The 23,790-nt window shown below is 46.5% G+C and overlaps 1 protein-coding gene across 2 annotated transcripts in view; it reads left to right on the top strand.

The window, feature by feature from the left end:
• grm8a (glutamate receptor, metabotropic 8a) overlaps positions 1 to 23,506 on the top strand; it is a 175,001-nt gene extending 151,495 nt beyond the window's left edge. Inside the window, exons 8-10 of one of the 2 annotated variants that reach the window (XM_034290111.1) lie at positions 216 to 1,151; positions 20,323 to 20,566; positions 22,706 to 23,506. In XM_034290111.1, coding sequence (XP_034146002.1) covers positions 216 to 1,151; positions 20,323 to 20,566; positions 22,706 to 22,755 — 1,230 coding nt within the window. In that variant the 3' untranslated portion in view covers positions 22,756 to 23,506. Of the gene's footprint in view, positions 1 to 215; positions 1,152 to 20,322; positions 20,571 to 22,705 lie in introns of both variants that reach the window. The other variant, XM_034290110.1, reaches the window with a different exon arrangement.
• The last annotated feature ends 284 nt before the right edge of the window (positions 23,507 to 23,790 follow it).

Here is a 23,790-nt window from a genome sequence, read left to right as displayed (position 1 = left end):
TGCTTTGTCTAATTACTTTACAACTTACCCTGTGGGCAGTGTTTCTGCAGGTATGGACAGAACTCAGATGGGTCTTAAAGTATATTCAACTCCAACAGGCCACCAGGAACATTATAAAAGCTGGAACATTTCTAGACAACTGTTTTAAGAAAATCCTTTCAGAATAGTTTTTTTTAACTTCACTGTCCTCTGATTGGTCTCTCCTTTGACCCCAGATGGGACTCATGCAGTGGCGGGCTAGCGATCGGTCGTTGCCGGCATCCGTGTGCAGCGTGCCCTGCCGGATGGGCGAGCGGAAGAAGATCGTGAAGGGCGTGCCGTGCTGCTGGCACTGCGAGCGCTGCGAGGGCTATCACTTCCAGGCCAGCGAGTTCAGCTGCGAGCTCTGCCCCTACGAGCAGCGCCCCGACGCCAACCGCACGGGATGCCAGGACATCCCTATCATCAAGCTGGAGTGGCACTCACCGTGGGCCGTAATCCCTGTCTTCATCTCCATGCTGGGCATCGTCGCCACCACCTTCGTCATCGTCACCTTCGTCCGCCACAATGACACGCCCATCGTCAGGGCGTCGGGCCGTGAGATGAGCTACGTGCTGCTGACGGGCATCTTCCTATGCTACGCCATCACCTTCCTGATGATCGCGGCGCCAGACGTGGGCGTGTGCTCCTTCCGGAGGATCTTCCTGGGTTTAGGGATGTGTTTCAGCTACGCCGCGCTGCTCACCAAGACCAACCGCATCCATCGTATCTTTGAGCAAGGGAAGAAGTCGGTCACCGCCCCTAGGTTCATCTCCCCGGCCTCCCAGCTGGTGATAACCTTCTCCCTGATCTCAGTGCAGCTCCTGGGGGTCTTCGTGTGGTTCGTGGTGGACCCACCGCACACTTTCGTGGACTACGGCGAACAGCGGACCCAGGATCCGGCGGCGGCCCGAGGCGTCCTGAAGTGTGACATCTCCGACCTGTCTCTTATCTGCTCGCTGGGTTACTCCATTCTACTGATGGTCACATGCACTGTTTACGCCATCAAGACCCGGGGAGTTCCCGAGACCTTCAATGAGGCAAAGCCTATTGGATTTACTATGTACACTACCTGTATCATCTGGCTGGCCTTCATTCCCATCTTCTTTGGGACGGCGCAGTCGGCAGAGAGGGTGAGTGGAGATAATCTTGTTATATTAACCGGTTACTGCAGTGGGCTGAATAACAGTGTTTTTCTGTACCCTGGGGGGACTGTTTAGAAATGCTCAGTGGGTCTATAGTCCCCTCTAGTGATTGCCCATGTCTTGTCAACACGTTAATAAAAACGGAGTACATTTCTTATACCTCTCTGTCTTTAGATACAAAAGGTTTTATAACAAAATCCAACGGCGGGGACACTAGAAGGAGATGTTTTTACTTTTCGTTTTGAGTTTTGGTTTTTGTGTCTCTAAAGACATTTGTGTTGTTCATGGTTGGGATCATTTAGTAAAAAAAAATTTAAATTCATGATTTAACATTTTAATTAGAAATTTTCCCACCCCAGAGGAAGCACAATTTACATTGAATTTCAGTTTAAGGACCTATGATTTGATTTTAAACCAATTTAAATAAAATTCTACTTAGACTTGAAACATGAGTCTCACTGCTAGAGAAAAAGCTTTCAACAACACAAAATAACGAAGTTTGTTATTTAAATAAGATAATTAAAGCAGGCCTGCTCAACCCTGTTCGTGCAGATCTGTCTTGTAGGTTTTCTCTCCAACTCTAATTCAGCACACCTGATTCTAATAATTAGCTGGATGAAAAGCGTAACCAGTTTAGTCACAAGTGGGTTTGAAGAGAAAATCTGCAGGACAGTAGACCTCCAGGAACAAGGTTGGGCAGCCCTGGTTTAAAGCATATATACAGGCAAATAGTATTAAGAAATATACAGTGTGGGAAAAAATTATTTGATCCCCTGATGATTTTGTACATTTGCCCACTGACAAAGAAATGATCAGTCTATAATTTTAATGATAGGTTTATTTGAACAGTGAGAGACAGAATAATATCCAAAAAATCCAGAAACACACATGTCAAAAAATGTATAAATTGATTTGCATTTTAATGAGTGAAATAAAACTTTCCAAGTAATCTTTTCCAAGTAATTAAGGTTTCAAGGCATTTGGCAACTCGGACCTTCAGCTCCCTCCACAGATTTTCTATGGGATTAAGGTCTGGAGACTGGCTAGGCCACTCCAGGACCTTACTGTGCCTTTTCTTGAGCCTCTCCTTTATTGACTTGGTCGTGTGTTTTGGGTCATTGTTATGCTGGATTCCTCACCATTCTCATGATCATTGCTCCACATGGTTAGATCTTGCATGGAGCCCCAGACCGAGGGAGATTGACAGTTCTTTTGTGTTTCTTCCATTTGCAAATAATCGCACCAACTGTTGTCACCTTCTCACCAAGCAGCTTGGCAATGGTCTTGTAGCCTATTCCAGCCTTGTGTAGGTCTACAGCCTTGTCCCTGACATCCTTGGACAGCTCTTTGGTCTTGGCCATGGTGGAGAGTTTGGAATCTGATTGATTGTTTCTGTTGTTAGAAATCGGCGGTTTCGTATAGCATAGCATAGCATAGCATCATCTTCCGCTTATCCGGGGCCGGGTCGTGGGGGCAGCAGTCTAAGCAGGGATGCCCAGACTTCCCTCTCCCCAGACACTTCCTCCAGCTCTTCCGGGGGGACACCGAGGCGTTCCCAGGCCAGCCGGGAGACATAGTCCCTTCAGCGTGTCCTAGGTCTTCCCCGGGGTCTCTTCCTGGTGGGACGGGACTGGAACACCTTCCCAGGAAGGCGTTCCGGAGGCATCCGAAACAGATGCCCAAGCCACCTCAGCTGACCCCTCTCGATGTGGAGGAGCAGCGGCTCTACTCTGAGCTCCTCCCGGGTGACCGAGCTTCTCACCCTATCTCTAAGGGATCGCCCAGCCACCCTGCGGAGAAAGCTCATTTCGGCCGCCTGTATCCGGGATCTTGTCCTTTCGGTCATGACCCAAAGCTCATGACCATAGGTGAGAGTAGGAACGTAGATTGACTGGTAAATCGAGAGCTTCGCCTTGCGGCTCAGCTCTTTCTTCACCACAACAGACCGATACATCGACCGCATTACAGCAGAAGCTGCACTGATCCGTCTGTCAATCTCCCGTTCCATCCTTCCCTCACTCGTGAACAGGACCCCTAGATACTTAAACTCCTCCACTTGAGGCAGGCACTCTCCACCAACCTGAAGTGGGCAAGCCACCCTTTTCCGACTGAGGACCATGGTCTCGGATTTGGAGGTACTGATTTTCATCCCCACCGCTTCACACTCGGCTGCAAACCGTCCAAGTGCATGCTGAAGGTCCTGGCTTGAAGGGGCCAACACGACAACATCATCCGCAAAGAGCAGAGACGAAATCGTGTGGTCCCCAAACCTGACACCCTCCGGCCCCTGGCTGCGCCTAGAAATTCTGTCCATAAAAATTACGAACAGAACCGGTGACAAAGGGCAGCCCTGCCGGAGTCCAACATGCACTGGGAACAAGTCTGACTTACTGCCGGCAATGCGGACCAAGCTCCTGCTTCGGTTGTACAGGGACCTGACAGCCCTTAGCAAAGGACCCAGGACCCCATGTTCCCGAAGCACTCTCCACAGGATGCCGCGAGGGACACAGTCGAATGCCTTCTCCAAATCCACAAAACACATGTGGACTGGTTGGGCAAACTCCCATGAACCCTCCATCACCCTGTAGAGGGTATAGAGCTGGTCCAGTGTTCCACGGCCTGGACGAAAACCACACTGTTCCTCCTGAATCCGAGGTTCTACTATCGGCCGTATTCTCCTCTCCAGAACCCTGGCATAGACTTTCCCGGGGAGGCTGAGAAGTGTGATCCCCCTATAGTTGGAACACACCCTCTGGTCCCCCTTCTTAAAAAGAGGGACCACCACCCCGGTCTGCCATCCCAGAGGCACTGTCCCCGACTGCCACGTGATGTTGCACAGGCGTGTCAACCAAGACAGCCCCACAACATCCAGAGACTTGAGGTACTCAGGGCGGATCTCATCCACCCCCGGTGCCTTGCCACCGAGGATTTTCTTAACCACCTCGGTGACTTCAGCCCGGGTGATGGACGAGTCCACCTCTGAGCCCTCATCCTCTGCTTCCTCAATGGAAGACGTGACGGCGGGATTGAGGAGATCCTCGAAGTACTCCTTCCACCGCCCGACGACATCCCCAGTTGAGGTCAACAGCTGCCCACCTCTACTGTAAACAGCGTTGGTAGGGCACTGTTTCCCTCTCCTGAGGCGCCGGATGGTTTGCCAGAATCTCTTCGAGGCCAGCCGATAGTCCTTCTCCATGGCCTCACCGAACTCCTCCCAGGCCCGAGTTTTTGCCTCCACAACCACCCGGGCTGCAGTCCGCTTGGCCTGTCGGTACCCGTCAGCTGCCTCTGGAGTCCCACAAGCCAACCAGGCCTGATAGGACTCCTTCTTCAGCTTGACAGCATCCCTTACTTCCGGTGTCCACCACCGGGTTCGGGGATTGCCGCCTCGACAGGCACCGGAGACCTTACGGCCACAGCTCCGAGCGGCCGCTTCGACAATGGCGGTGGAGAACATGGTCCACTCGGACTCAATATCTCCAGCCTCCCTCGGGATCCAGTCAAAGCTCTGCCGGAGGTGGGAGTTAAAGATCTCTCTGACAGGAGACTCGGCCAGACGTTCCCAGCAGACCCTTACAGTACGCTTGGGCCTGCCGAGTCTGTCCAGCTTCCTCCCCCGCCATCGGATCCAACTCACAACCAGGTGGTGATCAGTTGACAGCTCCGCCCCTCTCTTCACCCGAGTGTCCATGACATGTGGCCGCAGGTCAGATGAAACGACAACAAAGTCGATCATCGACCTGCGGCCTAGGGTGTCCTGGTGCCACGTGCACTGATGGACACCCTTATGCTTGAACATGGTGTTCGTAATGGACAAACTGTGACTAGCACAGAAGTCCAATAACTGAACACCGCTCAGGTTCAGATCAGGGGGGCCGTTCCTCCCAATCACGCCCCTCCAGGTGTCACTGTCGTTGCCCACGTGGGCGTTGAAGTCCCCCAGTAGAACGATAGAGTCCCCAGTCGGAGCACTTTCCAGCACCCCTCCCAGAGACTCCAAGAAGGTCGGGTACTCTGCACTGCCGTTCGGCCCGTAGGCACAAACAACAGTGAGAGACCTATCCCCGACCCGTAGGCGCAGGGAAACGACCCTCTCGTTCACCGGGGTAAACTCCAACACATGGCGGCAGAGCTGGGGAGCTATAAGCAAACCCACACCAGCCGGCCGCCTCTCACCATGGGCAACTCCAGAGTGGTGAAGAGTCCATCATCTCTCAAGGAGTGTGGTTCCAGAGCTCAAGCCGTGCGTAGAGGTGATCCCGACTACCTCTAGTCGGAACCTCTCAACCTCACGCACGATCTCAGGCTCCTTCCCCGCCAGCGAGGTGACATTCCACGTCCCTAGAGCTAGTTTCCGTGTCCGGGGATCGGGTTGTCTAGGCCCCCGCCTTCGACTGCCGCCCGATCCTCTCTGCACCGGCCCCTTATGATCCCTCCTGTGGGTGGTGAGCCCACGGGAGGGCGGCCCCATGTCGCTCGTTCGGGCTGGGCCCGGCCAGGCCCCATGGGGAAAGGCCCGGCCGCCAGGCGCTCGCGAACGAGCCCCAACCCCGGGCCTGGCTCCAGGGTGGGGCCCCGGCTGCGCCATGCCGGGCGACGTCACAGAACACACGACTTTTTTCTTCATTAAGGGGTTTTTGAACCGCTCTTAGTCTGACACGTCGCCTAGGACCTGTTTGCCTTGGGAGACCCTACCAGGGGCATATAGCCCCAGACAACATAGCTCCTAGGGTCACTCGGGTACTCAAACCCCTCCACCACATTAAGGTGGCAGTTCAAGGAGAGGCGGTTTCGTATAGTGGTCAAATAATGTAGAACCCGTATCAAATCGAGGGAGAAGTTTGCTCACGTTTATTGGAAAATTGCAGCACAGATGTCATTCGGTGAACGTTCCATTATCTTCTCACTGTAATGTTGGTTACCAGCTAGCCTATACATTAAGGGCGTTTCTAACTAACAAAGACCATGTTTTTAGAAGTCAACCCCCATGCCATATGACCATTGTAAACATTCCTACAGAGAGATAAACAGGGAGGTTTCTGTTACAGAGAGATAATCTAAACAGAGAGGTTTCTGTTGTTCTCATTATCTAGGCACATGCACGTCCAATGAAATGTACATTCATATTGTAATTGTTAATGCTCAGATTCTACACTGTGGACTGGTGTCTTTTATACAGGTAACAAACTCTCTTTGTTACCTGTATAAAGAGTATGCTCCTAATCTCAGCTCATTACCTGTATAAAAGGCACCTGGGAGCCAGAAATCTTTCTGATTGAGAGGGGATCAAATATTTATTTCACTCTTTAAAATGCATATCAATTTATAACATTTTTGACATGCGTTCTTCTGGATTTTTTTGTTGTTATTCTGTTTCTCACTGTTCAAATTAACCTACCATAAAAATTATAGACTGATAATTTCTTTGTCAGTGGGCAAACGTACAAAATCAGCAGGGGATCAAATATATTTTTCCCTCACTGTATGTATGTATACTGTATCTCACAAAAGTGAGTAGACCCCTCACATTTCTGTAAATATTTGACTATATCAACACTGAAGAAATGACACTTTGCTACAATGTAAAGTAGTGAGTGTACAGCTTGTAAATTTGTTGTCCCCTCAAAATAACACAACACACAGTCATTAATGTCTAAACCGCTAGCAACAAAAGTGAGTACACACCTAAGTGAAAATGTCCAAATTGGGCCCAAAGTGTCAATATTTTGTGTGGCCACCATTATTTTCCAGCATTGCCTTAACCCTCCTCGGCATGGAGTTCACCAGAGTTTCACAAGTTGCCATTGGAGTCCTCTTACACTCCTCCATGATGACATCACAGAGCTGCTGGATGTTAGAGACCTTGCGCTCCTCCACCTTCCGTTTGAGGATGCCCCACAGATGCTCAATAGGATTTAGGTCTGGAGACATGCTTGGCCACTCCATCACCTATACCCTCAACTTCTTTAGCAAGACAGTGGTCATCTTGGAGGTGTGTTTGGGTTCATTATCATGTTGGAATACTGCCCTGCAGCCCAGTCTCCAAAGGGAGGGGATCATGCTCTGCTTCAGTATGTCACAGTACATGTTGGCATTCATGGTTCCCTCAATGAACTGTAGCTCAGGCAACAATTCTTTTTTAAATCCTCAGAGAGTTCTTTGCCATGAGGTGCCATGTTGAACTTCCAGTGACCAGTATGAGGGAGTGTGAGAGCGATGGGACCAAATTTAACACACCTGCTCCCCATTCACACCTGAGACCTTGTAACACTAACGAGTCACATGACACCAGGGAGGGAAAATGACTAATTGGGCCCAATTTGGACATTTTCACTTAGGGGTGTACTCACTTTTGTTGCCAGCGGTTAAGACATTAATGGCTGTGTGTTGTTAGGGGACAGCAAATGTATACTGTTATACAAGCTGTACACTCATTACTTTACATTGTAGCAAAGTATCATTTCCTCGGTGTTGTCACATGAAAAGATTTAACCAAATATTAGCAAACATGTGAGGGGTGTACTCACTTTTTTGAGATACAGTATATGTTTTTGGAGATATCAACGGAGTGGGAAAAGAGACAGATTTATGCTGAAAGAGCAGCAGCTTAGGCCACTCTACCCCACCCCAGGACTGCTTCCTTTAATATTCATTTAAAATGCATCTTCCTGTTGGAGACACAGTAATTTAATTGGAATTAAAGAAAATGTGCCACTCAATTCACAGTTGAATCCAACTTGTGTGCGTGGGTGTGTGTGTGTGTGTGGATGTCTGTGCATGTCTGCTAAAGTCAGAGTTTGTGTGGTTTTAATATGTGGAGGATTTTGGATAGAAAACTGTTTGGTATTTTCAGTCAGTTAGTGGTTTACAATGGAGCCATGAGATCTCACAACAGCTCTTATCACTTAAGCCCCACCTCCCCATGTGAATATGACTGGATTTTCGGTCTAAGGGACTAGATCCAAGTCTTTGCAGGCTTTAAAAGGTTCATAAACAGTTCCTACTCCGTGTGGTGTTGATTTTGATTTTGCCGTGCCATTTCTTTGTCTCTCTCCCTATTTCTCTTTCTGTCTGTCTTTTTATTTGGCTCCCCTCTCTCTCGCTCTGTCCCGTTGTCTCTCTGTTTCTTTCTCTTTCTTTCTCTCGCTGAGTTTATGAATGTGCTGAACCATTGCTATGCTACAGGACCAACCTTGCCTTTTGCCTTAAGGTGATAGATTAGATCAGCAGGGAACCAAGGAAGCTTAAGAGAAGAGAAGTTAGTGCCTCCTTATATTCTCTAACCTGGCGTGTGGTGGGGGTCAGGTGTGAGCTGGCTGAGAGAAGTGCTTCCATTTGAACCGAAAATCTATTTTGCACTGCGGAATGTAAAAAAAAAAAAGTAAGACAAAAGAAAAGAAAAAAGTACTGTTTCATCGATAGCTCAGCAGTGGATTTTCAATTCAGCAACTCTGCAATCTCAGAAAGAAGTCTTGCTGGGACTTGAGGCCTATATGCTATCCCCCCAAGAATCTCATTAGAACCCGTCACTGAGTCACGCCATGAGCCGTTTTCAGCGCGCTTTTCCATTTCTCCACCTTTCGTCTTTCTCCTCCCTCTGTTCGCCAGGCAGCTGAAAGATTCGTATGAATGCCCCAATTAGGCTATAAACAAACACCGTGTTGAGCTGAGCGTTCAGTCTCCCAGTGACTGGTTGCTGTTGTCCTCAGGAACAACACAGCTTTGTTAGCTACAACTTCATTGGTTTAAGTACACGCACGCGCGTGCTGGCACAACACTCACAGGGGCACAACAACTGCATAATTTATGAGGTGTGAATGTAGATCTGGGACAGGAACAATAACATATTTAGAGGGGAAGAAAAACTTTGAGTTGTCTTCAAGTAATTCTCCCAGTCATTTCCGTGTTAGCGGCTGGGTGATGTCACTGAGTGAAAGCAGGCTGGTAAACACCTTAATCACAATAAAGGGGGTTGGAAATTATTTGCGCATCAACACATACGAACATTGGTAAATAACAAACATACAAAATCTAATCAGAATCTGTGGCGAGTGAACGCACTGATGCCGAACTGTCAACGCAAGGCGGCCAATTCGCAAGTTGTTCTAATCAAAGATGGTTGTATCTGGTAAAGTGTGAACGAAGTAAACAGCCGCGAACGCACATGCACGCATTCAGACCTGGCACGTGACATTGCATTGTCTGATGTATTTTGACTTTGATGCATAGTGAATATTGTTCTCCAGTCACCCGTTTTATTTTCCCCACTGTGCATTAGAAGAGATAGCAGTGAACTGCCCTCGCTAGCATGTATCACTATTATTTAGTAGACCTACCTATCGGCTGAATGGCCTTCGTCAGAGCTTTCTCTTCTCAGTATTCATTAACCAATCCAATATTCTTCATTCCTTCTGTGTGTGTGTGTGTGTGTGTGTTTACCAACTTCGATAGATGTACCTTGACATTCACAATAAATGAGTCCTCTCAGAATCCCAATGAGTGTAAACAGTTTTATTACCGTGCGCGGCAGAGTGCCGGGTCACTTCCCAAACAGCCCGTCCCTCTTGAATGCACTACGATGCTTTGGGCCCTGATGGAAAGTAGTGCACTCCATAGGCAGTATGGTGTCATTTGGGATTCCACTCCACAAAAGGCTATGTCACAAGGGCCAGGATTAATGAAGGCAGGATGTGGTCTCTTTAGATATCGTATCCTCGGCCTGATCAAATGAGCTGCTTTCCACCTACACACACTCATCATAAAACATCTTCTGTATGTTCCAAACGGGCACCCGTTCCCTAGGTAGCGCACGTCTTTTCATTCGGGCCCAAAGCATCGTATTGCATGACCGCTTTTCTGTGGGTTCGGGGACCGGCATCTCTCTGTTATTTCTAGGAATTGGTTCAATTTGGATTCGACAGTTCTGACACGTAATCACTTTTTTTAGTATGGAACGTGTCTATGGAATTTGCTTGTTTCTCTTTAGAATGAATTGAACATGATTAAATGTTGGGCCCCAGAACATTGACTGAATTGAATTGAATTCAGTTGTTATATGATAAACAGTTGGAATTTCCGAGCACTTTAAGGTTCGATTTGTGATTTTATTTATTTTTGTGACTAAGATGCTGAAACAATACAGGGATTTTATTGCTATTGGATGTTTTAAACATATTGCTTGTCATATGTCTCCTGTGGAAAACAGAGAGTCATGAGATCCAGATTGGATGACTCATGGAAATAAAAATCCTGAAAACAAGATGGCTCCCTATTTATGAAGCTGATGCAGCGAAGGAAAACACCCTGGTTTTGGTGTATTTAATGCAGTCACATAGTTGTCCGCACGGCCCACTGTGTAGCATTGTGCGTGTACCTAGTTAGATGTTCAGTTGACCGCACCAAGACTTGAACGGATCAACCTTAAATCTTTGACATTTACCCTGTGGAACCACCCAGGCGATAATGATGTGTAACCAAGGGGATTGTTGTGTGACAGTGAGTGGACCCTCTGAATATTTAAATGATACTGCTTTGCATGGAACTCACGTGAGGCTCACAGTACGGAGCCTGAGGCGGACAGCCCAAAGTGGTAATGGAGGTAAAACCGTTGTTGGTAATGGAGTACAACAAAGAAGGAAGAGGTGAAAGAGACAGACAGGCGGACAAAGACAGAGGCTGTTATCTGGATCAGAGGTGGGCCTTGAGCCAGTGGCGAAGATAATATTTTTCTGTAGCCTCTGTCGACCTCTTCGCGACCCTCCCCGAGGCTTCTGTTAGCCCCGGCAAAGGCCAGGTTATCTCTCACTGCCCCGGTGTGACCAGGCTGGCTCCCAACGGAAACCACCTCAGGGCTTGCACCGATACGCCCCGGCAGAGCTGAACCCCCCCCCCCCCCCCCCTTCACTGTGGAAAACGACCAAAGCTGATTTCAACCTGGCTTTTGCCCCCTGTAGCTTTTTAAATATGGGTTTGGATGTTATTATTGTGGTCTCTGTGGGGATACTGAGCCTGGCTGCTGTTGGTCATCGTTTAGCTGAGAGATTATCTTGCAGGACTTGTGTCCGGGGCCCACGTCTGCGTAGTCACTTTGCACGTCCCGGCCCTTACCGAAGAAGGGACACAACCATTCATCTGGCCTAATCTGCCTGGGCCAATGGGCTCCCTCGCAACTGAGGCTGGAGACAGAGGGAAAGAATGACTCTGGAAGGAAAGAGGGGTAACAGTCTAGAAAATGAGGCGAAATGGGCACAAGAAAGTGAGAACGAGGTTTGGATTGAGAGAGAGAAGAGGACTGTAGCGAAGGACGATAGGCTAATGCTTCGGAGGAGCGGCGATAAAGAGGGAGGCTGATTCTGATGGAGAGAAAGAGAGAGAGAGGGAGAGAGAGCACAGACTAAAGTGTTCTGACAAAGGCGGGGTCGATAGCATATCCTGAGCTGCTGTTTGAGACATGAAGGCTGTGTGCTCTTGGGAGATCTCACACAAAAAGAGGGCGGGATAACAATTGGGGGCGCAGAACAGCCGCAAGTCAGCTGACGTTTCAGCGCTGCCGTTGGGTTTCCATACGATGACTCAAAGAAATGCGAGCGTTGGTCTGAGACCAATCAGGACATTCAGGATGTGTTCACAGTGTTGAGGGAGTAAGATCTGGACCCGTTGTGGAGAACAGAGTTTTGGGGATTTGTTGGCCTTTGTTTGGGTTGCCAGGCATGGTTCCTGTAGTTGTATTTTCCACTCCCTGTTATTGGAAGTTTGTTGTTTTTCCTTGCAACAATTGTCTTTCCCCACCAGAACACACACACACAAAGTTCTGGAATATTGGGCTTTGCTTTGTTTGACTAAGTTATGTTGCTATCAATAAAAAACAAAATATAATTCTCTATGTTAGCGTTTACTGAAACACATTGAAAAAGCTCCATTCATTTTTTAAACAGTATATATTTGGTGTATTGTAGTGAAACAGTTCTGATGGGACTTGCTAACAAATGTCGGTTGAAAGAGACAGATCCCACCATCAAAGATAAAGATGTCGTACACAACTCCATAGGGGACCACACACACCCTTGACACATAAAACACACTTTAGAAGGATATTGAAACGGGGGAGTTTTCCTGAATCCTTACCGTCGCTGGGACATTTAGTCTCACTTGTACATTTTGACGAGACCGATTGGACACATCAAATCTATTCAAGAGGCAGACTGAATGACCTGGACGTTTCCCAGAGAGAAATCATGGGAGTGATAGGGACACCTGAGAGCACAGCCACATGACCCGTCGCTACGCTAAAGCCTGTGATGGAACAGAACGCGGCAGAACTAGCACCACCTTGTAGCAGACTGGGACAGCAGGTTTGAGAGACGCTAGGCAGAGCATGGGGATCAGTGAAGCAGAAAGGCGAACACAAATGCACATGCAAACTCTTTAATTGTAAAACAGAGCAGACGTCGACATCGCCAGACCTGAGGGACCAAAGCATGGCACACCTTAGAAAGAACGTGGTGTGTGCTGTGGTTGGCATTTGATTTGGTGTCGTGATCTTCTGAAGTTTTCTAGAAAGTTAGAAAGCGAGCCTTGCATCATCTTGTGTCTCTCACAAAATCCTCTAAGGACGGCCTGGAAGGTGTAGGACGTGGCCATTATATGTCGGGGATCGAGTTCACAGGCAGACCGTAGCAAAATATAGCCACTCATAATTAAATCATATCAGTTTAGATGGTATAGTGAATTCAAGATATTAAGCGGATTTGCGTTCGACATGCCTTGTTGTGTGACTTTCAACTTGGGGATTTAACATACAGATGCTGAATCTTAATTTGATTATCATGCTCTTGCACACATTTTGTTGAACAGCAGGAAATGCATAAAATAATTAAGCGTGTCATTTCCATTGTAATCTTTACGACTTAATTTTCCCTATTAGCGAAAAAACATCCATTCATTTTAATACCCATTGTAGTGTAAGCCCAATTGATATTCTGGTTGTTGCATCCTGACCTTGTCTGAGTGTCCTGCAAAGGGAGGTAATAAATTGGCTTAGCGCTGTCCTTGATGGGGGAAGAGAGGTCTATTATTGTCACATTTCTATGCTGGCCTCTAGTGACTCCTTTTGGCAGGTCGGACAACTGCAGGCTCAATTATGGTTGTTAGCAGTGAGCTCTGTTCCAAGCATGTTTCCAGCTTGTAACAGTTCTCTGGTTGATCAAGCAGTTTGATAAGAAGCAGATAGGCGTTGTCAGGTGTTCTTTTTTATTGTATGTCATGTTTTTTCCCTTGCCGATACCTGCTGGGAATTGCTGCGATGAGGCCATGATCACAAATTGCATACCACCAAACTGGGGAAGAAAAAAATCTGTAATACTGGGAAAAACTGAACAATTCACAGTGCCTGTTACTACAGGATTACTTTCCTGCAGTGTTACATTGGTTCAAATTCTGATACATCATCAATACTGGGACCTTATATTTTTATGGCTTTCATTCTACCATTTACCGCGAAGGAGAGATTGGACTATGTGATGCTATTCGACAAGATAATTGAGACAAATAACTGCGACAAAGGAACAGTGACAGACAATGAAGAGATTAGGCTCGCAAGAAGTGCTTCGAATGCTATAACAATCGATTCTGTTACAATTCCTGCTATTATATGGATAATTTTTGCTGCAATAGTCAGTAAGCTGTATTCTTGCATGCATCAGGTGTAAAGAACTCTGGATCCTCAATATGATCACAGGATTAAATAGAAAACTTTACATACAAAGTGGAATTTTGCCTTTAACTTCAGAATGATATCAACTGTTTGTCTTTAATCGTTGGAGTGTCATGCAGCACTCCCATTGATATTGCAATGAAAAGAAAGCTTTATTTGAGGATAAGATGGAGACCTTGAATTAACTAACTGCTGTGATCCGTCCACTGTTCGGGGTTTCTTTCCACATCTTGTAATTGGACTTTTAAGACTGAGAGAGGATTTGTCCCTAGGTGGAGGGGCATTTAGAGAGACAAAAATTCCTAATGGCTCTTTGAATAGGTTTTGGGACCCTCAGGCGTTCACTAAAGCCAGCTCACTCATAAAAGCCCTTTTAGGACAGGCCGTCCCAAGGACACCTAAAATCATTACAGCACGCAGTGGAGCACTAGGAGTGTAAATGAAAATGGGCAGGGGGTAGAGAGGGGGAAAGACAGTGAGAGAGGGCAGAAAGAATGCAAAACGTGAAGGGGGGGGGGGGGGGCAGCAGAGCTCCGGAGGTGTTATCTGGTCTGTCAGTCTTCACATCGAAGTGTCAAAAGTCAAGGACGAGTTCTGAAATTGTAGTGTGTCAGAAACTCAATTCTACGACGAAACACTTCGCTTTGGATTTCCTGTCACTGATTTTCTACGCCTCACAGCCAAACCGCAGTGCCTGAACTGTGCCGTGGTAATGCAATATTAAGCAACAGAACTGCTGCTTTTATTAAAGCACTTTTCTCACTGGGAGTAGTGAGACTGGACAGGCGTCTCTGTCTTTGGTTAGAGAGGGATGCAATATTTAGTGAGTGTCCATTCATACGCAGAGATATAGGAACATGCCCGCCCACACAGGCACTTGCAAGCACACACACACCCACACTTTCCCTGTCTTTCTGTCTCTTTGCCTCTCCTACGCTGTCTATCTCCTTTCTCTTCTTTATCCCATCTCTTTCTTCTACTGTTTCTCTCATTCCTCTCCTTGTCTCTGTGCTTCTCTCTTTTTTTCTTTCCTCTCTCGATCTCTAAACAATGTCATCGTATCATGCAGTGCTGTGATCCCAGGGCTGACAGATTTGGCTCTTAGTTCATTCAAGGAGAAAATACAGCTCCTTAATGCAACAACCCATCTCTGTGCTGGGTGCTTGTTCTGTCCAACTCCAGCTGTCCGCTTCAGTCGTTCTCCGGTCTGGAGCCGTTTGATTTATTTGACTCCCGATTGATTAGATCCTTAGAAGCAACAAGAGCGTTTACAGTATTTAATAGCACATTTGAAAGTGCATGCATTAGCGCACATACATTTGAACAGTAACTGCCAGAATGCATACAGTGAATTTTAGCAGGTTTCCTTTAGCTGAATCGACTTATGTTTTGAGGGCATTTTTCTTTTTGAACCGGTCCTCCACGTGAATCAAACACACCAACCAAGCCAAACGGGACCACGGGTATTAGTGGGCTGCATACGGTGTGACTGCGTGTCTAATGGTTCCTGTAAGGCTGGGTATTGGCAGCAGAGCAAATGTAATGGTATTGCTGTATCAATCAGACCTGAGAGCAATCAGGCCTCATAATAAAGTGGCTGACCTTATGAACCCAGGGAAAGCACTAACGCATTACACTGAAATACTACTGTGGGCTTCATGGACCTGGGAACAATGAAGTGTGTGTGCCCGTGTGTGCCATGGTCGTGTGCGTCTCCGACCTTTGATGACAGCTAGCTAATGAACATGCTGGCTGGAATAGGAAGTGCCCTGTTGGGGGACAGCATGTGTCTAAGAGGGCAGACCTTCCGCGCTGTAAGCCGCTCTTCGATAGCCGACTCCGGGTGAATTTGAAATGCGCAGCGCCCTTCTCCCACTACCCTTTGGGTAATGGCCATGTGATGGATTGTCTAAACACTCCAAGGGTATGCTCTAAGGGCAAGTCAGGCCATGATGAAAATTTTGCTAATTTTAATCTGAAATTACAGGATATGATAAGGTTTGCACTAACAGACGCCACACACCTTGTAAGGGATTAGCGTATATGCTTTAGTTTAAATGAAGATGCGATATAGCAAAACAATTCAAGAGGATCAGGAGATAAGTGACTGTGATGAAAAACTCTACGTTGTGGAACGTGATGTAAAATCTTTAATTGTTCTGCATTTAAACCTAAATATAACCCCGGATTTTAGTAACATATAAACGTCTCCCAACTGCGACCTTCTTCCTTTATTCTACTCACTTTTTCCCATATATTATCTATTGCATGCATTACCAGTCAGTCGTGTTCCTGTGTGTGTGTGTGTGTGTGTGTGTGTGTGTTTGTGTGGCGGGCTGTTTCTCAGGATGACCCCAGTCAGCTTTTTCCAGCAGCAGAGTAATAGCACCTAGCTTTAAGTGATGGTAATGGATGGCGGTAATAACATAAACCCTAACATATTGACTTCTCTAAAGACAAGTTTATACCGTGGGAAGGATATCAGCGGTGGCCAGGGGAGTAGAGCTAATCGGCCCTATTCTCTGACTTTGGTAGAGGCCAAAAAAATAAGAAACACTCATGGATCACAGTGGCGGATCATCCCACCTCCGGCACATATTCACCATATCATTTCTGCGGAGAGAATGTGCGCGTGCGCTTGTGTATGAGACTGTGAGGCTAATATCCGCAGAGTGTAATGGAGACTTGCTATCCCCAGACCTGCTGCAGTGTTTGTGATAGAGGGCTTAAGGCTCATATCTCTCTTTCTTGCTCCCATTTGCCTTTTTCGCTCAAAAAAAAGAAAAAAAGAAGAATGTTATTTTCTTTCCCCTTCCTCCTCAGTCACTCCCTTCCCAGCGCTGTTCTCCACTTCCCGTTGTTGTCCTTCCTCTTTCCTTCAGTTGCTTCCATAGAGTGATGTAACAGCGCGCATTTTTGCCAAAGCCATTTTGGAAATGTGGTTCTTTCTCGGTTAAGCACTCCTGCCGAAAGAGGTGTCTCTCCGTTTATGTAAACAGTGCTGTGTCTGCCCTCCCGGTTTATGTAGACTGTGCTGTGTCTGCCCTCCCGGATTTATGTACACAGTGCTGTGTCTGCCCTCCCGGTTTATGTAGACAGTGCGGTGTCTGCCCTCCTGGTTTATGTAGACAGTGCGGTGTCTGCCCTCCCGGATTTATGTAGACAGTGCTGTATCTGCCCTCACGGTTTTTGTAGACAGTGCTGTGTCTGCCCTCCCGGTTTATGTAGACAGTGATGTGTCTGCCCTCCCGGTTTATGTAGACTGTGCTGTGTCTGCCCTCCCGGATTTATGTACACAGTGCTGTGTCTGCCCTCCCGGTTTATGTAGACAGTGCTGTGTCTGCCCTCCCGGTTTATGTAGACAGTGCTGTGTCTGCCCTCACGGTTTTTGTAGACAGTGCTGTGTCTGCCCTCCCGGTTTATGTAGACAGTGATGTGTCTGCCCTCCCGGTTTATGTAGACAGTGCTGTGTCTGCCCTCCCGTATTTATGTAGACAGTGCTGTGTCTGCCCTCCCGGTTTATGTAGACAGTGCGGTGTCTGCCCTCCCGGTTTATGTAGACAGTGCTGTGTCTGCCCTCCCGGTTTATGTAGACAGTGCTGTGTCTGCCCTCCCGGTTTATGTAGACAGTGCTGTATCTGCCCTCCCGGGTTTATGTAGACAGTGCTGTGTCTGCCCTCCCGGATTTATGTAGACAGTGCTGTGTCTGCCCTCCCGGTTTATGTAGACAGTGCGGTGTCTGCCCTCCCGGTTTATGTAGACAGTGCTGTGTCTGCCCTCCCGGTTTATGTAGACAGTGCTGTGTCTGCCCTCCCGGTTTATGTAGACAGTGCTGTGTCTGCCCTCCCGGTTTATGTAGACAGTGCTGTATCTGCCCTCCCGGGTTTATGTAGACAGTGCTGTGTCTGCCCTCCCGGATTTATGTAGACAGTGCTGTGTCTGCCCTCCCGGTTTATGTAGACAGTGCTGTGTCTGCCCTCCCGGTTTATGTAGACAGTGCTGTGTCTGCCCTCTCGGTTTATGTAGACAGTGCTGTGTCTGCCCTCCCGGGTTTATGTAGACAGTGCTGTGTCTGCCCTCCCGGATTTATGTAGACAGTGCTGTGTCTGCCCTCCCGGTTTATGTAGACAGTGCGGTGTCTGCCCTCCCGGTTTATGTAGACAGTGCTGTGTCTGCCCTCCCGGTTTATGTAGACAGTGCTGTGTCTGCCCTCCCGGTTTATGTAGACAGTGCTGTGTCTGTCCTCCCGGATTTAGGGCTCCCGCTGCCTTAATGTATATCGGTATCCCATTATAGTAGAAAAACGCTGTGGTTTAGAGTTCATAAATATAATGTGCGGGTCATTGGAAGAGCAATCCTCGAGACGCCCCCAATTTTACCTTCTTATTCAATCCTAAACAGTATCAAAAGTAGCATCCTAAAAGGGGGGGAGAGGCCACTGTAAATAAGTAATATTTGAATATTCTTAATTAGAAATTGGATGCCAGGGGCCTTGTTGTTGAAGTGTCAGACCGTTAACCGAAAAGGATGCCTTTATCCGATCCCCATGATGAGGTGAAAAGAAAAAGAAATATGTTGTTCTGTCCTTGAGCAAAGAAATTAGGTCTAACAGCTCTCTGAGCAAAGCCAAAGACCCTCTACACATGTCCCATTCGGAGGGGCTGGTTTTAAAGAGGATGTCCAAAACAGGTTGGCCCTTGGAATTCACAGCAAAAAAAACTATGATTTTGTTAAAACTATTGCGTTGCTATGGGTCAAGTTGCATCTTGAGATGGCAACCTCTATCTGACTATGTGTACAGCACCTACTGCTTAAGAAGCCTGTGGTGGGTTTTCTTCTCGCAGCTTTTGTGTTGGCACGACATGTAGTCCCCAGAGCTGATGTGAGAGTGAGCGGGAGTGATGTCACCAGTATGGATAGCTTCACTACCAGGGCTCACCTTCTGTGTGTGTCACATGCGGCTTGGGCTAAGGTGCCGCTAACACACGCATAACGCCATACAGCCAGCATGACGCCTTGGCGGTGAGATTCAGTCCCAAGGACCACCTGGAGACGCGTGCCAGTCGCATGCGGTCAGTAACGTTGTTTACTCTACACGCTTGCACGGTTTTCCACCCACACACAATGTAAACCCCAGAGGCTTCTTCAGGGAAACACACAAACAGTACTGCAGACTTTGAGCGGGTAGGATTTCCAGCTACATTAAAGGGGGAAAACAGTCACACGAGCGTTCAGAATGGCTTAGCTCCTCCAAATGCACACTGTTCTCTAAACGTGATCTAAACATGACTCTGTCTCAAACATATTATCAACATCTCCATCCTGGTCCAAATGCGGTTCCGGTGTGTTGGGGAGGGACATGCTCTACTTGTTCTGTTTCAATAGGGTAGAAATCGCTGTCACTCTTATTTCATCTTTCAAACTAATAATTTGCTAGCAAACTGGGTTTTTATGGAGTTAAATGGAGTTCCTCTCAAAGACTCTGTGTGTTATCACCATAGGATTTCAGACAGGACGTCGACAGTGAATGTCACCAACCTTTCATACAGTACTATCGACTACTGAACCAGCAGCTAGCCAAAACATTCCTTTTATCTATGCCTGTGGTTCTCAAACCCATCCCCAGGAACCACCAAACAGTGAAACATTCAGTAGATATCCATGAACTGACGGGCCTGATTGACCTAGTCGAAGGCTTGATGAATTGTTGACAAGCTGAATCATGTAGCGCCTTGGGGTCCCCAGAGAGTTGTTTGAGAACCAATCAGCTACGCTCGTACCTCTTACCTGCTGTTGCTTTTAGTAACGCCGCTCTTGCACGCATGCACAGTGCATGCACACGAACACACCCACGCTCCACCCTACCAAGCCTTCTGTCGTCTTCACGGTTACTCTCATTCCAAACGATATCTGTTGGACTGTCGATATGTGGAATCTGTTCATGTCTGTTGTCTCTTGGCTACGGAGAGGGAGCACCGGTTTGTTTGCCTCCTCAGCGGATTGCAACACTGGCTGGCATGCCCTGTGTTGTGTTGTTGTGACAAAAAAAGCATGACCGTCCATCTGCTTGTTGTGATTCCTACGCCACGCTGCAGTCATGGACGGACGCATTTGAGTGGCTGTGCTTTGGGAGGAATCCCTCAGACAACGGAGGGGTGTGTGTGTGTGTGTGTGTGTGTGTGTGTGTGTGTGTCACTGATACTAAGCTGGTGGGATTGGGTTAAGTGTTGTACAGTAGCCAGTATAAAGTTGTCAGTGTACATTTTCTATTAGTGTTGAATTGTACATAATGTGCAAATGTTAGTGTGGTTTGGTTAGACTAAACGGACAATTTCAATGTTTACAACACTAATCTGTAGTTCATTTATAAATGGCATGTTTTTCCATGTATGTTACTTGTTAACATATACAGTATGCTGATGTCACGGTCTCTCCGCCCCCTCCCAGATGTACATCCAGACCACCACCCTGACCATCTCCCTGTCCCTCAGTGCCTCCGTCTCCCTGGGGATGCTCTACATGCCCAAGGTCTATGTCATCATCTTCCACCCAGAGCAGAACGTCCCAAAGCGCAAGCGCAGCTTTAAAGCCATTGTCACCGCCGCCACCATGTCGGGAAAGCTGCAGAAGGGCGGTGACCGGCCCAATGGGGAGGTCAAGACGGAGCTTTGTGAAAGCATGGAGACCAACAGTGAGTAAGAACACACCTTTCTTAACCTAAACATAATACATGCCGATTTTAGATATATTATGATATACTTTATACTCTTACACTAACAGTGAGCATATACATGCAGAAACATTTGTGTCATTGAAACTTAACACAGTTTGCATGTTGTTTTTTTGCTCAACATTTTTACCACATTTTGCACACATTTTGAGAAAATGCTGGCAGGTGCAGGAACCATCCAGAGGCAGCCAGGTGCCAGCCAATCCCCTGAACAGCTGCCTCCCCTCAGGACCTGGTCAGGGTGGGTCTATGAAGACCCCCTAGGAGCAGGTCTGGGTGGAGGGAGTAGCAGAAGGAGAAGTAAAAGCTGAAAGGGACATAAATGCGTAAATGGCCCCCTTCATGTCACACTGCCCCAGAGGTGTGGGTTCTGGCAGAGGATGGGTGCAGATGCTGCCTGAGATTCAACTGTTGGCACCCATTCCTCTGAGGCTGCCCCGGGAGGGTGGTTTTCTTTTCAGTTTGATTTTCCCCTCACCTACCCTGCTATTTCTATTAATGAAACTCTGTCCAAGGCCTTGAACACTTGTGTTCATTCACTGTCTCTCCTCATCAATTTATGTACAGTGCTTTCAGATTATGTTGTGTTATAGAAAAAAAAATGTGTTGCTATTTTTCAACACACATTCTCCAGAATGATAAAGTGAAAAGATGTTTTTAAAAATGTGTGCCAATTTATTACTATTGAAATACAGTATTTCACATCCTATATCACATACTAAGTTTTCAGACCCTTTATTCGATAAAAGTTTGTTTGGCAGTGATGACAGCTTTGAGTCATCTTGTGTATGTCTTTAGCAGTTTTGCACACCTGGATTTGGCTCTGTCAGATTAGATGGGGAGCAAGTCAATTATTGTCTCAATTATCCTTGTATTCCATACTTTATTTTCTAAACGAACAGTTAGTGTGTGTTGCCAGAGAGCTTTGGTTTAATGTTACATGAAGAACATTTTACAAATTAAAAAGGAACATGCTCATATGCTCGATTACATCCATTGAGTTTAAACCACAGATTATTGTATATTCTGGCCCATAGACCACTTACAGGCTGAGGAACCAATAACATGAAGTTGTAAAACAGTGAAATTGTTCTTTAAATGTAAACAATATTGTTGATCAAGCAGCTTGAGGCCTGTGACCTCTTTTTAAGCTCCGTTGTTTACTTCATATGCAGAGAGTTAAAATTAGCTTCTCTTTCAGCCATAACTGCAGTACGTGAAGCAGCTTATGTAAACTTCAAAGCTTTGTTGTATGAATAGCCATGCCTCATCAAGACCACAATCTGGAAATGTTTTGTTGCTTCCGTGGATTTTCAGAATGTTGAGTGGGTGTTAAACCCGTACATTATCTGAGTTGATCTGAATGCTTTGAGAAATTGAGAAGGTTCCACAATGTTTGGAGTAATTAGGCTTAATTTACTTTGTTCTGCAGGTGTAACTCTTTTTATATTACAAACCTGAACGCATTGCAGTCTTACAGTCAGCAGTTTGGTCTGCATGAATGACACCATCAACACACAGGCGCAACACAACTGCACACGACGCACGGTAGATCATTTCACATCCGTTCCCTCATTAGCACGAACCGCTGACTGGACATGTCCAAAGTTTAGTTTCACAGACCACAGATCTTCATGAGTCATGCAAATTGTTTTGATATTAACACAAACATGCTAACTGCCTTGGCCTAGATTGGGTCTGGCAGTCTAGGCAGCTGCCTCCATGTACCATGGCAGCACAAGTCTCAGTTAGGTCCACTGCCACTGTTTCTATCCAATAAACATTGAAATACATGAACACAAAAAATACCAGGGTTTAGACTGCTTAAGGGAACGTTTGCAACACTTTTGATTTCATGGCAGCACACATTTTCCCCTTTGAAAACCCTACCTTAAAACCACGACAGAGGCACAATGGACTGCCTTGACGATAAATATGCGCGTGTAGTTCACTATCGTTCAGAAACAACTGACATTCACAGCCACCATATAAAGGGGAGGTGTAACATAATGGACAGACTCAGGTGTGCACTTACAGTACTGTCAGTGGGAAATATCTGGGCTGATGGATTTCCTTTACTCTCTCTCCCCCCTCTGGCAGCTTCATCAACTAAGACGACATATGTCAGCTACAGCAATCATGCCATCTGAACATCCGATCTGAACAAAAAGGAGTCTCCAGGGGCGAGAACTGCCAAGCGGAAGAGAGGAGCTGTCACTCACTCAGACAGACAAATGTCTAGACTGACAGATGTACAGATGGACAGAAAGACGAACGGAGCTCCCACCGCCACTGGTAAACAAGCATGAGACATTTTCTATTGTTCTGACTACATCAAACCTACGATCGCTACCAGAGAGGCGGGCCCACACAGACCAACCACCAATCAGCGGGCCCGGTATTGTCTCCTCCAGCAAATCACTGCAAAACGGTCCTGCCATGAACTTTGAACTAAACCTTGAAAAAAAAGACTAACCGGTTTTAAAAAATATAATAACCGTAGGCCCTGTGGTCCAGACAAATAAAACGGACTGTGAAAAACGACAAAAAAAATTACAAAACATAACAGTGTTAACGTTAAACATAAGGAAGATGTATGTGGGAGATAAAAGACATTTAAGGAGTTTAAAAAATATATATATAAATGAGAAAATAGAAGAAACTACAAGACTCGACCATGATGTTTGTTGTTACTCTGTTAGTATTTTTGTGGTTGTGTAAATCTTTTCCTTATTCTTGTCCCAGCTGTTGTGCGAACTTGCATACTGAGAAAGTGTGTCTCTTGTATCGATTGGCTAACTGGATGGTGGCCCTGGGTTGTTACTGTAAATGCCATGGTTGAAGCATGCCCGTTTTTATACAAATGATTTATTTATAATAAAGGAATGTTTTGCAAATGTGTAGATTTGTTGGTCGTGGTTTTAAGGAGCAAATGAATGCATTCTGCATGTGTTTGTTTTGGTTGCTCATTAAGGAAAAACGATTTGAGGTGTGCTTTAAGGATTTTAGGAATTTACTGATATAGACACAAAATAAAGAAAATCTATACAATATTGATATTCTTTTTCAAAGGTTGGTGAGCATGTTCAGTACTGTAGGAAAATAGATGTGATCAGTGAATATGTAACATACATGGATTGATTGATTGATGTACACATTTTCATTATCATATTATATATAGACTG

This window comes from Esox lucius, chromosome 23 (assembly GCF_011004845.1).
Source record: "Esox lucius isolate fEsoLuc1 chromosome 23, fEsoLuc1.pri, whole genome shotgun sequence".
In the NCBI taxonomy this organism is placed as follows: Eukaryota; Metazoa; Chordata; class Actinopteri; order Esociformes; family Esocidae; genus Esox; species Esox lucius.
Note: the sequence above shows the minus strand (reverse complement) of the source record. Positions and strands in the feature narration are given on the sequence as shown.